We start from the raw sequence: 15,622 nt of genomic DNA, 5'->3' as shown, positions 1-15,622 counted from the left end.
ATCGATGCTCTTGTTCCCTTTCGGTATGTAGACGAGGATGATCGATCGGTGTGGGAAAGTGGGTCGGCTTTAAATTATAGCGAAGGAGAATATTGTCAAACGTCTTATCGCGAGAGGAAAAAATATCTCTCCGCAGACGAAGACGACCCAAAAAGCAGCGAATCCCTGCTTAAAAAGCCACAAATCAAGCCTCTGTTTCGCGACCCTCGAGTGCATCATCATCGTCATCAGCAGAGAGGAGATCCACCATACATACGTATAGGTGTATTACACTCGCATACACACGCTGTAACCTCCTTTCCCCCGCGAAAAATTTCTCCTCATCCGAAGAAAAAAGAAGAAGAAGCGAGGGGAATCATGAGCAGCAGCGACGTCGCGGAAAAAAGGTCAAAGAGAGAGAGAGAGAGAGAGAGAGAGAGAGAGAGAGAGAAAATAAAAAAGAGACTTTCTCGTGCGGGTATTATACGCTTCGGAGAGGGAGGGGAGGATTCATCCGCAGGCACATCGCGGGGAGAGTATATGAGGTCAACGTCCGCGCGCATTATATTAAAAATTGCCACAACCGGCGAGCGCGCGTATAAATGTCCGTGGGCTGCAGCCGCGTGCGGCCTCAGAATAATGAATGACGTAAGAAAGGAAAGCCGGCGACTCTCCGCGCGCAGAGCAGTCAATGGATATCTGCACCGTTGCTAGAGAGAACGGCGCCGGCTACTCTCTTTGCCTTTTTAAGACGGCCGCGGTCTAAAGTTAGGTGAGCTGCAGCAGAGACACACTGCTGCTGTCCAGGAAAACCGGCCGAGAGAGAAGCTTGTGTGTGTGTGTGTGTGTTGCCACTGCTGCTGGCTGCGGCTGAGGTGTGTGCGCGGTCGAGATGCTGCGGTGTAACGGAGCAGCGTAAACAAACAGAGCGAGGCTAGACGCGACGTATAGTCTCACACCGAATTACTTTGCGCGAGACGACCCTTTTACCGCTCTGGCTGTACTCGCTCCGGGGTGAGGAGTTTTGATGTTTTCGTGCCTCGGATGCGCTAATGGCCTTTGGCGACTGGCTTTTTTCAGTCGGTTAGCGGTTAGCAGTAATTCAGGGTTTATTTAAAAGTACGCAATTCACGTGATTCGTACACGAACCGATACCTTTCACGCAGACGGACATACACTATATTATACCTACATACGCACATGCAATATCTCTCGCGATGCCCCGGCATTCGGCAACACACAGATGGAGAGCATAACACTTTCACTCGTGCGCCGTATGCCTTTAATACCTTGTCATGTTTTGTAATGTATTACTTGTGCGCTACACACACATAGCATTGTTGTCATATTGACGAACGATTTTGTAGAACGCACGCGCCTCGCTGAGATAAACGCCCCGATCAATCAGAGCCTGTCGCTCTCTTTGTTTTTGCTCTCTCTCTCTCTCTCTCTCTCTCTCTCTCTCTCTCTCTCTCTCTCTCTCTCTCTCTCTCTCTCTCTCTACAACAATCCATTGCCCACCGCTGTATTATAGAAAGCAGCGCGAACGGTGTCCCTTGAAAACTCTCTCGAACTTGACTTTTTGCGTGATAAAGTGGCTCGGCATACGCGTTACGCATACGGGCTGAATTAGGCTCGCTGTTTTAATATTTTTTCCCGTTCGCAGCACGTCGGGCTTTTGTCGTGCGTCGTAAGATTGGCAATAACGTTGATGCATCGTCGGCGGGACTTTCGAATCATTTTTAAAATCATATTCCTTCGCGATTCATCAACAAGCGTCGCGCGCGCCTCTACGTCGGCAGCAAACACAAATCTGTCCTCCATCTTCCAGCCCTCGCTGATGCTGTGTATACCTATATAGCGCACACGGCGTCGATTCGGCGCCGCGAGCATACTAATTTGCGTAATCGACGGGGCGATCGTTCATTACCAAGTCCCGCCAATAAGTACGGCAACTACAATCAATGAATCAAAATCAGCGCCAGTGGTCTCTCCTCCTTCCCCCCGCTTCCATTTGCCGTAATTTCCGCGCGCGCTGTACACCCGCGGCGGCTGCAAACAGACGGATTATTTTTCTCGGCTCTTTTCGCGCTACTGCAGCTTTGTTGTTGTCCTCCGCCCTGTTTGTACGGCTTATATTCGCGAGGAGATTTATGTACACGCGCGAGTGCGTGCTTTTGAGAGCAGCGCGCGCGGGAATAAAATAAAGCACTTTGTTTTCGATCGGCCCGTTGTTTATCGATTGACCATCTCTCTGGCCATTGTCTCTGCGCGCGGCTGTTGATCAATGGCAGCGTTGAAATTTTCGAACGGTTTTTCGGTAGTCTCTGGAAAATTACGGACAATCGGCTAATTACCGCGTTTACCGCCTGCTACGCGACTAATGAAGAGTTAATGGCTAATGCAATATATAGGAATGGCTGAGTGTGGTAATGGATTTTCGGAAAATGTATTGGCTCGAAACTTTTTGACACAATGAGCCGAATTTCTAAAAATTTATGCTTTGCTACACGTAGCGCGAAAAAGGGCGCGCGATATACTCCGAAAATAAGCGAGCGAAAAGGATGCACTATGATACTAAAGGACGCACAATTCCAATAATCCAACAGAGAGATAGCGGAACCTCTAGCGCACGCACGCGTCCCCGTAATTTCACTAAATTTTCCGTCCCTCGGCTTTCTCTCTCTCTCTCTCTCTCTCTCTCTCTCTCTCTCTCTCTCTCTCTCTCTCTCTCTCTCTCTAGCGCGTAATAAAATTATCCTCACACGCGGGACGGCGTCGCCATCCGTTTCAAATTTAATATTACGTCGTCACACGCGGAGAGGACTAATGAAAAATGACCCCCGCACGTCGGATTTAAACCCGCTCGGTTGCTGCTGCTGCAGAAAAATCTCTGCGGCGGCGGCGGACGAAAGTCGATGAGGCGCGCTCACAAAACGGCCGCAAAATTTGCCCGGTCGATCGGCCCTCTCTCTCTCTCTCTCCGTTATATAGCCGCACTGACCGGTTCGCCGCCGCCACTGCTGCAACGGACAGAGTAAATAGAGAGGGAGAGAGCGGGAGAGGATGAGCCAATTTGTTTTTTTATTCACCCTGCGCTGCCTTTTGTTCCGGTGCGTGCGCCAGCAGCGGACCTACGCACACTTGACGTCTGTATTATCGCATTTGTGCGCGAGAGAGGCTATCCTCTCTCTCGTGCTTTTTTTCGGAAATCGAGCCCGTTTGTCCCTGCGCGCCAACTGTGCGCGAGGATAGAGTTCCCGGCGTTTTTTTAGAGACCGAGCGCGGGAAGTTGGGCTTGAAATTCTATTGAGGGCAGATTAATACTTCCTTTGATTTAACGTTTCTTCTTTCAACGAAGCTTTATATAACAATGCACCCCCGAAAAAGCGCTAAAACGGCCCCAAAAACACACTTACAAAGAAGTGCAGCCCCCCCCCCCGCGAGCTCTCTTAACCCGCTCAGGAAATTGCAGTCCTACTCTGGCATACAACAAAAACATTCAGCAGCAGCGCGAGTGCGTTGCCTCCGAATTGCGCAACAGCGACTCCGACAAAAAGCACTGCAACAGCGAAAAAAACGAGCTGCGCGACAGAGGACCGAAAGAAAAACAGTATAGGCTGCAGCAGTAGTAGCACAGTATAGCAGGGCGAAAAAAGCGCAGAGTCGAAGGTTAACAATTCGGTGCTGCGTCGTCGCGCTCATCGCACTGTTCCGCGGCTATTGTAAGGTGGCAGCCCATTGTTTCACGTCCCATTGCATCTTTGATGAGAGAGAGAGAGAGGGAGAGAGAGAGAGAGAGAGAGAGAGAGAGAGAGAGAGAGAGAGAGAGAGAGATAGAGAGAGAGAGAGAGGACGTCACGAGACGACGACGACGTTACAACTGCGCTGCTGCCACTGGCTTTTCCAGACTATAAAGGAGCGACGACGACACGTTGGGAGAGATACGACGACGACGACGAAGCTGCTGCTGAAAGAAGCAGCGCGGAGGCGAACCGCAGGAGCTGCGGAGAAACAAAAGCCACACTTCTTTTATATATCTCTCTCCCGTGTCTTATGCATACGGCAACTGGGAAATTACGTCGATGCGCCTATGTGTAGCGCGTGTAGGAGGGGAGTTTTGTAGCGCCGCCCTCGGCGTCCAGCCAGGTGGCTGACATCTGTCGCGAATGTGACCCCGACTGCTGCCGCTGCTCTACTATACATACACACACACGCGCGTGCGAGAGCAACGCTTATCTTCTTTTATCTAGGTCTAGCAGGACGTTTTCCCTTTGTGTGTCTCGCGGCGGAGCGAATTTTTTAATGCATGCATCTGCGCAGCCTCTTGCGCAACGGCGCAGGTGGTGATGCGCGCGATGAATTGGAACGAGGAAAATATTCGAGCTATTTCGAAAGAGAAAGAGCCATCAATTACTCTCCTAACAATGCCGCGCGAGAGCTCGCTGGCGAAAAAGCGATGGAAAACATGACGAACCCGCAAAAAAGAAGAGGAGTGAGTATAAGAGAAGCAAAAGAAAAAAGGAATCGCATAGCAGAGATGCTAGCGGTGTGGCGTCAAGCAGTGAGCCGAGAGTTCTTGAGAGGCGTCGACGCGTCGGCGGCACAGGCTAAATCCACTTGTACTTTCGTCACGCGTCATAATGCGCCACGAGACTGCTCTCTTCCTGGTTTTAGCGGCGGCTATAACTATCAGCCGTTAAGCGCGCGAGGCGGCCGCCGCCGCACCGTCACACTCGTTTCGCCTCGGCGAATAGTGCACGATGAGATGTGTTTCGTACGTGTGTGTGTCGAGGTCGCGTTTTGGTGTTGCTGCTTTTTTTCTCAAAGTATCGCAACGGTCATTTTTCGTCAAAACAAAAGTCGCTCTGTAATGCACGCATGATTCTCCGGATCTGCCGGGAGATATTCATCTGGAGTCTCAATTTTACAATCCCAAAGAGAAAAAGCTCGTACGCGGCGTTTCTCTCTTCGCGAAGCAGCAGCGGACGTACAATATAAAACCTACACGATCGCCTACTTCGCGCAGCGGCGGTAGTATAGTACTGTTACTTATACGCGGAATCCTCGGCCCCTCGAAAAATATACGACTTCTCGAAAATCCACGCTAGTCGCGTCCTCTCTCTCTCTCCCCTGAAAATCGTAAAATACCATACACATAGAGCGAGACAGAGCCGGCACGTATATAGTCTCTCTCTCTCTCTCTCTCTCTCTCTCTCTCTCTCTCTCTCTCTCTCTCTCTCTCTCTCTCTCTCTTCCTCTGCGTGTATATGAATGCACGTGCGCGGCATGTCTACTGGTATAGCACGCGATGACATTCTTTAGCGCGAGTCACGTGGCCGACGTGAAAATCGGGGCTCTCTTCTCTTCTTATTTTATTTGTTATCTTCTTCTTTCTCTGTTTGTTTGGAAGTGGAAATAAAAGAGAGTCCGCGGGGCGCGAGGGCGAGTGGAAAGTTTCTCTCCAGGGCTGTATGGGAGAAATTTAGGAAGGCCTGAAGATTAGGCTCTTAGAGAAGAGTGTGTGAGAGAGAGAGAGAGAGAGAGAGAGAGAGAGGGGAAGAAACTTGGACGATTGAACTTTCAATTGGCGAAGCTCTCTCGCCGGCGAATTTGGAGGGTAAACCCGATCGGATTTGCCCGCGCGCGTTTCATATAATTCCACGATATTTGATTCATTCAGCGCTCGGAAGTGCGCGAGTTTCAAAGTGGATTATACTGTTTTATGCTGTTTTTCCCGAACTGGTTTTACGTTTATTGATATTGCACGTACGAGCGCTTTGATGTACCGGCGAAGCTTTGCTGGAAATGACATACGGTAAAATCACTCTCGGATTTAAAACGCAGTGAATGTCGAAATTGACATTGTATGTATTATAGAGAATAAAAAAAATTACATCGCTCCAAAAGCTATACACACACGTTTTTAAAAATCTCTCCCCTGCAGAGAAGTGTGTCAAATGCTTCGACGCATATCCATCTCTCAAAAGAGGAAAAAAACAATCCTCACCGCAGTGCGTCTCCATAAAGCGCACACGCGCGACTCTGACTCATATCTACGATTGCAAACGTTTCCCCCCGCGGAATAATATAAAAAGAACCGACTGATTCGTTATACATATTCCGCGAAAACTCACTGACGCAAAGTGCATGGAAAAATCAGCGCTACAATCGCAATTATTAAAAGGCTCTAATGAACGCGATATCGGATTTTTTACGGGCGATGCATTCCGCGCTTTTTTTCGGGCCGAAATGAACAGCAGCCGAGCGGAAAATTCTTGCGCGAATTACGCGGTGTAACAGTATGCTCAACTGCGGATGATCATTTCGATGTACAATTACCCGGCAGGCCGAGCGAGCGCGTATAACGAAAACGTTATCTCTGGGCGCGGCCGACAGAGACTCGTTAATAATACGACATTCCTCTCCCGTACGAGTATCGAGATGCGCGAGTGTTGCACTCGACGAGCTTTATATGCAATTGGACGCGTATATTTTGCGCAGGTATACGTGCTGTCGCCGAGATTCATTTCGATGCCGGACAAATTGATATCGCTTGGATTATATTTCGCCGCTTCGCTCCAGATTCCGATGTGCCGCTTGTTTTGTTTTTTTCAGTTCACTTGTTTGATAGGGGATTATCAATCTAATTCCAGAGCAGCGACGCATCCGACGATTTATATTTAGCAACAGACTTTCTTGAATTAAAAAAAAATACACCGAGAGAGATAGTTTAAAAAACTGAATTACGACATTCAAAACAAGCCTACGGAGATTTATACCGCGCAGACAAATTTAAAGAACACACACACACACACACGCGCGGCTGATGAGATAAGAGAGGCGAAACCATCGGAATAGAAAAAAAATTTTTCCCGGACTCGCTTAAGAAATTTATGCAACTGCGCGAGCTCCGTGTGTGTTTGCGCTTTAAATCAGCCGGCGGAACTTCAACTCGGTGCCGCTGAATAAAAGTTATTTTCAAAATCGCGTTTTAGCATTGCACGACGGCGGCGGCGGCGGCGGTGGCAGTGGCAGTGGCACTAAACCCGTCGGTATAAGTTACGCGTTGGGAAAAAAACTTTTCCCCTACCCGATTCCAACTTTTCTCGTGTTTTCCACTTACACGTTTTATACCGCGCTCTGCACGAGACGACGACGACGACGACGACTCTCCAACGCTGGCAGCAGACCATTCATCAAAAGAGTCTTTTGTGAGAAAAAAATAGGAGAATCAAAAGCGCGCGCGCTCTTCAATTATAACTCGCGAGTTTTCGCGTTACGTGAGCTCGTTTTTGTGTATATAGTTTAACTTTCGTAAATCGCCTCTATTGTATTAAAACAAAAGAAGATCGAGCGGATTTTTCGTTCGAATTCGAGAATACACTCGCGAGAGTGTATAAATAGTGCGCGCGGTCGATTCGCAAACTGATGTGTACACTTCCAAGAAGAGCCGTTATTATAAGCTATAGAGCAGCCGGCTCTTTTAGCAGACGACGCGAGAGAGAGAGAGAGAGAGAGAGAGAGAGAGAGAGAGAGAGTGTGTATATTATATACGCGCTTCGAGCGTGCCAATAAAGCGTCGTCGTTTCCCGGTATCTCACCCAAACAAACTCCGAAGGAGATGCGTTCGAAGAGGGGGAAAGAGTAAAAAGAAGGCATAAACAAAGGCGCAGCTAATCTGACTTACCTGTTGCCAATGATCCTCGAGCGACGGCTGGGCCGAGAAGTATCCGGTGTCGTGTATGTCCTGCAGCTCCCGGAATATATTCCCACTCGGCAGGATATCCATGGTTGCGGTCGGGGGAATACTGCGCTGTGTGATGATAACTCGAGGAACTAACTATTGCGATACTATACTCTCTCCGTTCGATATATCACAGCGCGCGCACACGGCACACTGACACGATGACGATGCGATGAGGAAAAAACCGCGCACACTTGACTCGTTGCTTCTGTTACTATATTTTTTTTATATATAAGTATACTCGCACTGCCTCACTGTACGTACGTATATATATATACCAATGTGTTATAATTCGAAACGAAAAAATCGGCTCGCTTTCACTTTTCGGCTGTACGCAGCGCGGCAATAGATCGCCGGGCGATGTGTGTGCGTGCAGGTGTATATATTTATATATATATATATATATATATATGCTATATACGCGAGATCTCCGCTACAAGCTGCTGCAGCAGCGGCCGGCGAGTTTGCAACGGCGCATGATGATAATGCACGTGCGCGCTCGTTGTCTTCTCTCACTGTACTCGTGTGTTTCTGTGTGCGCGTGTGTGTGTATATATACTCTTGCACACACGCGGAGAACACGCCGGTAGAAGGTGTACTATACGGAGACACAGCGAAACTCACACCGAATATCACACACTGGATCGAGAACTGCACACACGCGCACCCTTATCTCTCTCACTGTATCCGTATCAAACATCACACGTCGCAGATCCTCGGTTTTACAGCCAATAGGTGCGACCTATACTTGTACGTCAAGATTTTCGTGTATCTCTCTCTCTCTCTCTCTCTCTGTATCGATATATATTATAGCCCTCTCTCAGTAGACGAGGAGCCGCAGCGGCATCACACACGCGCACACTGGATTTTACACACTATAGAAGACACCACTACTCTCCGGTATACGTATGTATATATCTCTCTCTCTCTCTCGAGGACGACGGCGAAGATTTTCGTAAGCTGTACAACGCGCTGGCGTTGCGTTATGTCACTCGCGCAGAATCTGGAGCTGCTGCGCCGCGAGCATCGCCGAGCAGCCGGCGTAGGTGGCGTAGGACCGGCAGCGCGTATTATTCATATTATATCATGTACAGAAGAGCCGACGACGTAAGATCACCACTAACACACGCGCACACTGTTCCGTTCGGCTGCGCTGCTGCAGGTACGTCCAGTTCGAAATCCGCAGAGCCGATACGTTTACTAGGTGAGAGAGAGAGAAAGAGAAAATGCGGTACAGAAGAGAAGAAGAGGAAGAAGAAGGGGGACACACGACAGAGAGCGACGACGACAACAACAACGACGAGACGACGAAGGTTGCCGCGCGAGCGCCCAACAGTGACTGGCGGCAGGCGGCAGGCGGCGTCGCGGAGAGTCGCGGTGGCGCCGGCTACGAAACCGAGGCCGGCCGAAAGCGCCCGAGCGACGCCGGCTCTCCGGGACGCGCGCAGCTCACGGAGTGGGGGTATACGCGAGTCGCGAGGAGATATGTCCTGTAATACCGCCGCGAGCCGTCGCAGGAGGAAAGAGGCAGCACCGATCGGCTCGTTCGCGAGGACGTTTTTCAGGATTCCTAGAACTTTAATATTTTACTGCAAATTTCCCTTACTTTCAACGATTCGAATTGATTCGTAAAGTTACTCACTCGCGAAATTATACGTTACAACGATTACAGCACTCTGGAAATTGAGGCGAGAATAAATTATAACAGAATGTACGCTTTACGCCGACTTCCATTTCCGGAACAATTTTAATTTAATGATGTCGGCAATATGCAATCGTTAAAACTTACAGTCGCGCCAACTTCACGCGCATCCCGCTAATGAAATTCATCGAAATTTCATAATGCCGTTAATGCGAAAAAAAAAATTCTAAAATTTCGCGCAGTACGTTTGAATTACATCGCGTCAATTTTGAATTTCCAAATGGGTTTTCCGAGCTCCGGTAAAAAAAATCGAACTTTAAACCGTTTCGTAATTCGTTTTGGTTTACATCGCAGGGATTCGCGGTATAGCGCGCACTTGTGTACATATACAGCGAGATATAAATAGCTTCTGATAGAGCTCTCGTATTTACTTTTCAAAGCTCGAAACGCGCATACAGCTATTTTCCGTTATTTAGTGCGTTTCCATTGTTTACTATCGAATGAAAGCTTCGCTTTCGCGTATCATTCGAGCGAATGCCTTCGTTGCACTCGTGCGGGATACAATTTTATGTATTCCGTTACAGTATAAAAAAGCGTCCGTCAAAAAATTTTACACGCAGCTTTACATCGTGCATTTTTGCAATCCGATATTATCTTCTTTCGACGCGGCGGGAAATACGAATGAACTTTTTTTGAAATTCTCGGAACGATTTAAAAAAAAACTTAACAACTTCGCGAATTCATCCACGATCGTGAAATTCCAAAGTCGATTAGAAATTCAGCGATTCCAGGGCAATTTCGCATTATCTCGTCCGCGGCATTCTTTGAATAATTGTACCGATCGAATCGCGTTCGCTTTTTCCTAGACCTTTTGCTTACTCGTTCCGACTTTTAAATCCCCAACAGGTGTGCGCCGTGTATGGAAAGCTCTATTGACGATAATCGATTAGGAGCCGTAACAGTATAGATAACGCAACGATCGCGGAACCCAAACAAACGCTCGCGTACTACGCACCGAACGCATCGAAATCGCTTATCTAGAAAGAACTTTTCCGACGATTTCCTATATACTCGCACGAAAAATTCTTCGTGATATAGCCGGAAACGTCAGGTATACAATAAGCGCGTATCTGTATGACTCATGCTCGCTGTATAAACGCGTTTTTTCCTGGCTATTAATCGAATTTCAGTAAAACTCAAAACAACGCTTAAAATCTCATCAGATGTATGATTCCTGCACCACATCAGCGAAGGAAGATGGAGTTCGATTTACAGTTGCAATACGCGAGGGCAAATTCCTTTTTTAATTGCGCAACACGCACTCTATACACGTGGAATTCCAGCTTGTATACAATGAAAGCTGATGTTACTATACGGTGATTCAGGCATTCCGCGCGCTGTGTACCCGTCCTGTTTTACACGTGTACCGATCGACGATCGACAAGAGGAGAAATTCATTCATAGATCGAAGGTCAGACATTCGATGGAAAAATCAGGCGATAACGTCTATACAGACTTGTTTTCTGAGCTCTGTGCATTATAATCGCATTGGCACAGGCGCGCCGAGGATGATGATTTCGTAATTGGAATCGTCGCTGCAGTGAATTTTTCGTCGCGACGGGGATAATTGGCCCCTACCGGCGAGAAAATTTACGAGAGGCCGCCGTGGCGCGTAAGTAGTGGCGGGCCCGAATTGTCCTAATGAGCTCTCGTATAAACGTCGTTTCGGGGAGATCTCTCTCTCTCTCTCTCTCTCTCTCTCTCTCTCTCTCTCTCTCTCTCTCTCTCTCTACGATTTTCCTGGCGCGTCTTTACGGGACGGTAAGTGAAGGTCTAACGATCGTTTTATCGAGTTAATTATTCTCTAGTCGCAATATCGCGATTTCTATCAAAATCTGCCAAGCTTATCGGTACACACACAAACACATCCCGATAAGCCTCGAATACGCGATCCCTCGCGCCTTTATTAAAAATGTCGGCGAAATTTTCAATATAAACGCCTCGCGATTCGCGCAACCTTCAATTATGAAAACACGGCCTTTATCGCGGCGACAGTTTTTATCGCGCGGCCGGCGCACTTTTTTCGCCGTATCGAGAGAACGTACATACACCGGCGCTTCTTATCTCTCGCACTTAAATTATATTCGCTAGAGGCAAACGAAAAAAGAAGAACGCGATGCACACGTCCTACTCCTCTTATGTAATTACATACGTGTCCGTGAGTCAGACGTCGCTTCAGAGAGAGATTGTTTACCTCGCACCTACACTCGAATATTGGGCACTCGAGTATCGCGCAGACATGATGGTCTCTTTAAACAGCCGCGCGCGCGCGCGCGAGAAAGAGAGAGAGAGAAAGAGAGAAAGTTACGTCACTCATTGAGAGAAACGTGCGACAACGGAGGCTTCGGGGAGTTGATTAAATTTTTCTCTCTTTTTTCGTCCTCGTCACCGTGCGCCGCGAGCATCACTGAGTCATTGTCTCTATGAGCGCCTTTTAAAGTCTTGGCTCCGCTCTCCCGCGGTAAATAGTCATTTGTCTTATTTAAGGCTGTTAATGCTACTGGACGCTGAGCGTAGCTGAGGCTGCTGTGTGTCGGGAATTTTTGGGTTAGAAGCGAAATGGTTTAATAGGTGACTGGGTGGATTTCGAGGCTTTTTCATGGAATTTTTAAGTTTTAACGCCACACAGTCATCGCATCTGCGTCGCATCGAAGATGACACTCGCTGCGCATGAATAGTTCAATATTTCCCAGAAGGCGTGCGAGTGAATCACGGAATTAAAGAACGACAGCAGGAAATCTAGCGACACGTAACTGCGATCGTCATCGGAAATTATCCTCTAACTAAAACAAACATCCAATACGACAATAGCAAAAATTCAGGTCACCGCAGCATCGAACCCGAGAAAAACCTCATCGAGACAAAAACGCAAAGTTATAATAAAGCATCGGCGCACGATGCCCAATTGCATAACTCCGGCGTCATATCGCGCTTCTCTCTCTCTCTCTCTCTCTCTCTCTCTAAACTCTCTCGCGACCGCATTTGTCGGCTATTATATCCTACGACGCACACCAGTGCATAGAGAGAGAGAGAGAGAGAGAGAGAGAGAAACGCGGCTGCAGCATTATATCGCCGCGCGAATCCTTGAAGCGCAGGAATTTATGGCACGAGGACGAAGAGCTGGACGCCGGAGAGTCGTCGCGTGCAGCGCGCGCGATCCCTAATTTATGTCCCGTCGACGCTGACCGTCTATGCCTGATGGGGGAGATGTATTCCTTTTGCGTGCGCCGAGCGATTTTTAGTGACTTTTAGCTATTCGCCCGTAATCGGCCGGCTACTGTTGCGCTTTTGTGCACTGCGCCGTTTCTTACGTATAAGATAGGAAAATAGGATTTTTGTAAAATTGTTTTTTTTTTTATTTCAGGTAGATGCGTGCGAATAAGTGTACATACGAGCTCGTTGTTATCCCGTAAGACGCGTATGTATACGTCTTCAATTATTTACGGATACATGGGTACCTACACGTAAGCTTCTCAGTACCGCCGTAACACAAGCGCACAATCATGCTACTGGCGCATAAAAAAAAACAAAGGAGCCCCGGACACGGCCTATTCCATCCAATATTTCCTCACTTCGGTGCGCGATATGAAGCGAAAAAAAAAGAGACGCGCACCAACACGTCCCACTTCTCTTTATTATTACGAGACAGTCAAAGGTACATAAGCTCGCTGTGTATCCGCACATTTCACGTCCGTCCCAATGAGAACTAAAGGTCGCCTCTCTCCACACATACGCACCCTGTATACGTGTATATAGCGGAGCAGTGTCCTAAGTAGCCCCCCCCCCCCTGTACACTCGCACGATTTCACCCGCACACACATCCCTCGGCTTTTCACGCGTCATTACATTATGAATCCTCTTATGTGGACGTTACACGCGCGAGCGACAGAGATAGAGAAAGCTCTCTCGCATAGTCTGTACACGCATAGGTGTGCACACGTATATATATACACATCCTTCGTACGCGCCCACGCGAGCCCTCATATTATATGGGACGAAAGCGTCACGAGCCGACAAAGCGACAATTTAAAGAGAGGGCCCTCAGCGCTGCTGCTGCTGGACGTGCACGAGGGGAATCGCATGTGCCAGTGTCACACGCTGCTGACACACGTACGCACACACACACACACACACACAGACGTGCGCTCTGCGTACGACTGCCTTCTCACGAATCTACGGATTCAACTCTGATATCTGGGCTTGGGAATCGGGATCGATCTCGGCGTCGCTTGCGATGCTCACTTTTCGAAATTCCTACGAGGATGTATATAGCAATCTTCATTTGTAAATTCATGCTATCCGTGCGTCCCTTTAATGCACAGTTCTAGTATCTCTATGATTACGCAGTGCGGTTCCTCTAATTAGAAGCGGGGGAAAAATCACTAGAGTGTGATAAGGGGCATTATATACAGTACACCGCAGAGAGAAAGAGGGAGGGTGAAGGGAGGGGGGGGGGTTTGAAAAAATGAAAAAGAAATAATAAAGGCGAGAACGAATTAATTCCTTGCCGCGCGCGCATGAAGGAAAGAAGCCGAATGAAAGAAAATTGACCCCTATCTTGGGTCATTTTCTTGATTGTAACGCTTCGGCCCTACATATATATATATATATATATATATATATCTTCCGAAGTTAATTTTACGGAAGGCTAGTTTTAAAGTCTTCATCTTCGCCGGGCCGCGTTTTATTATTATACGGATCTATACAAGCCTTTGTATTTAATTTGCGATCTTATTAAAACTTTCCTTTCTATATTCGGATTACTTTTCCCCTCGAGTTTCATGAGATAAACACTGCGAATATAACGCTGACTAGAAAAAGAATATTTCTAAATATAAATAGAAGAATTGAAAATTATGGCTCGATTAAAAATAGAAATGAGAACGGAATTGAAATTCGTATTTATTTTTCTCCAACGGTAGTATAAAAAATTAACTCGAAAAAGTTCAGTCCGCGCATTATCAGCCGCCAGCAATCGCATCCAAAAACCATCCAAGACTCTCTTCCTCCCGCATCCTCATACATGCTACTTAAACTTTGAATTTTCTCCGTCAAACTTGACGTCGCGCAAGCTCCGCGCGTGGCCCACACGCCGAGAAAAGCAGTCGTGTCCATATACCTACACACAGAATCTTCCGCTCCCACATTCCCCCGTCCAGCCGTCTCTCTCCCTTTCGCGCGCAAGTTCTTGCAGTCCCATCCGGCTGGAAGTCACGTAGGTAAAAAAGAAAAGATGGCTGCTTCTTGCTCGCAGTGCAGCTCGATCCTCGTTCCTTCGCGAGTTTCGCGCTCGCGTATACGACGTGTGCGCTACCGCGCTCTTTCCTCTATGTACAGATATACACCTATGGAGAGAGAGAGAGAGAGAGAGAGAGAGAGAGAAAGAGAGAGAGAGAGAGAGAGAGAGAGAGACGTATGTATGAGAAAAATCCCGAGCGAGCTTTCTTAAGGCGAGGAGCCCCCCGTCCTATTGATTTTTCTTCTTCTTCTTCTTCTTCTTCTTCTTCTTAGCCGTCGCGCTGTACAGCTGGCCGAGCTTTCATCGGAACGTACAGCCACTTCCGCTTATCCGCGCGTGCGTATTTTTCGCTCGGCGAATTAACCTGCGGTATGTGTGTGTGTCCTGTGGTTAGCTGGGAAGCGAGCGAGTTTATTGGAGGGGATTTTTCGAGGCGACGATGCTCGTTTTGGCCTGGTGGATTGATTTTTATATAACGCTTGTGAGTGGTCATGTTGATGAAGGATTTTAAATGTTTCTTTTTCAATCTTTTTAATTGTTAAGAAGAAGGTGACACAGCTGCGGTCGTCTACTATATTTTCAACACAATTGCTTTACCTACATCAGTTTGAGCAACGATTCAATCACGTCTAGTGACACGATTAATCTTCACTCGGCACAGAAAATGTACATTCGAAGGATGAATTATTATTGCTCGCTCTATAAATCGACAGTCCGACTAATAATGCGCAGCACTCGATTTCTATCAACTTTTAATGCCGTCTTTTTGTGATTTTTTTCCGATCAATGTAGTTAACGGACTTTCGAATCGTTTCTTGCTTATTTATCTCTATACGCACTGTGCACACACAGCGCATAAAACAAGGAGAGAAAAGAGTAGCAAATAATCTTTTATTCCCATAGCCGCGAATGCGCTGCGAATAAAACGAGACGGACGCTGCCGCACCGGCGGCAA

At 47.7% G+C, this 15,622-nt stretch overlaps 1 protein-coding gene across 1 annotated transcript in view; it reads right to left on the bottom strand.

The window, feature by feature from the left end:
• LOC100115265 (Krueppel-like factor luna) overlaps positions 1-9,071 on the bottom strand; it is a 246,031-nt gene extending 236,960 nt beyond the window's left edge. The window contains exon 1 of the mRNA XM_008210016.4: positions 7,670-9,071. Coding sequence (XP_008208238.1) covers positions 7,670-7,771 — 102 coding nt within the window. The 5' untranslated portion in view covers positions 7,772-9,071. The remainder of the gene's footprint in view (positions 1-7,669) is intronic.
• Positions 9,072-15,622: the final 6,551 nt, after the last annotated feature.

The sequence above is a fragment of the Nasonia vitripennis genome, chromosome 1, assembly GCF_009193385.2.
Source record: "Nasonia vitripennis strain AsymCx chromosome 1, Nvit_psr_1.1, whole genome shotgun sequence".
NCBI lineage: Eukaryota > Metazoa > Arthropoda > Insecta > Hymenoptera > Pteromalidae > Nasonia > Nasonia vitripennis.
This window is presented reverse-complemented; position numbering and strand designations above follow the sequence as displayed.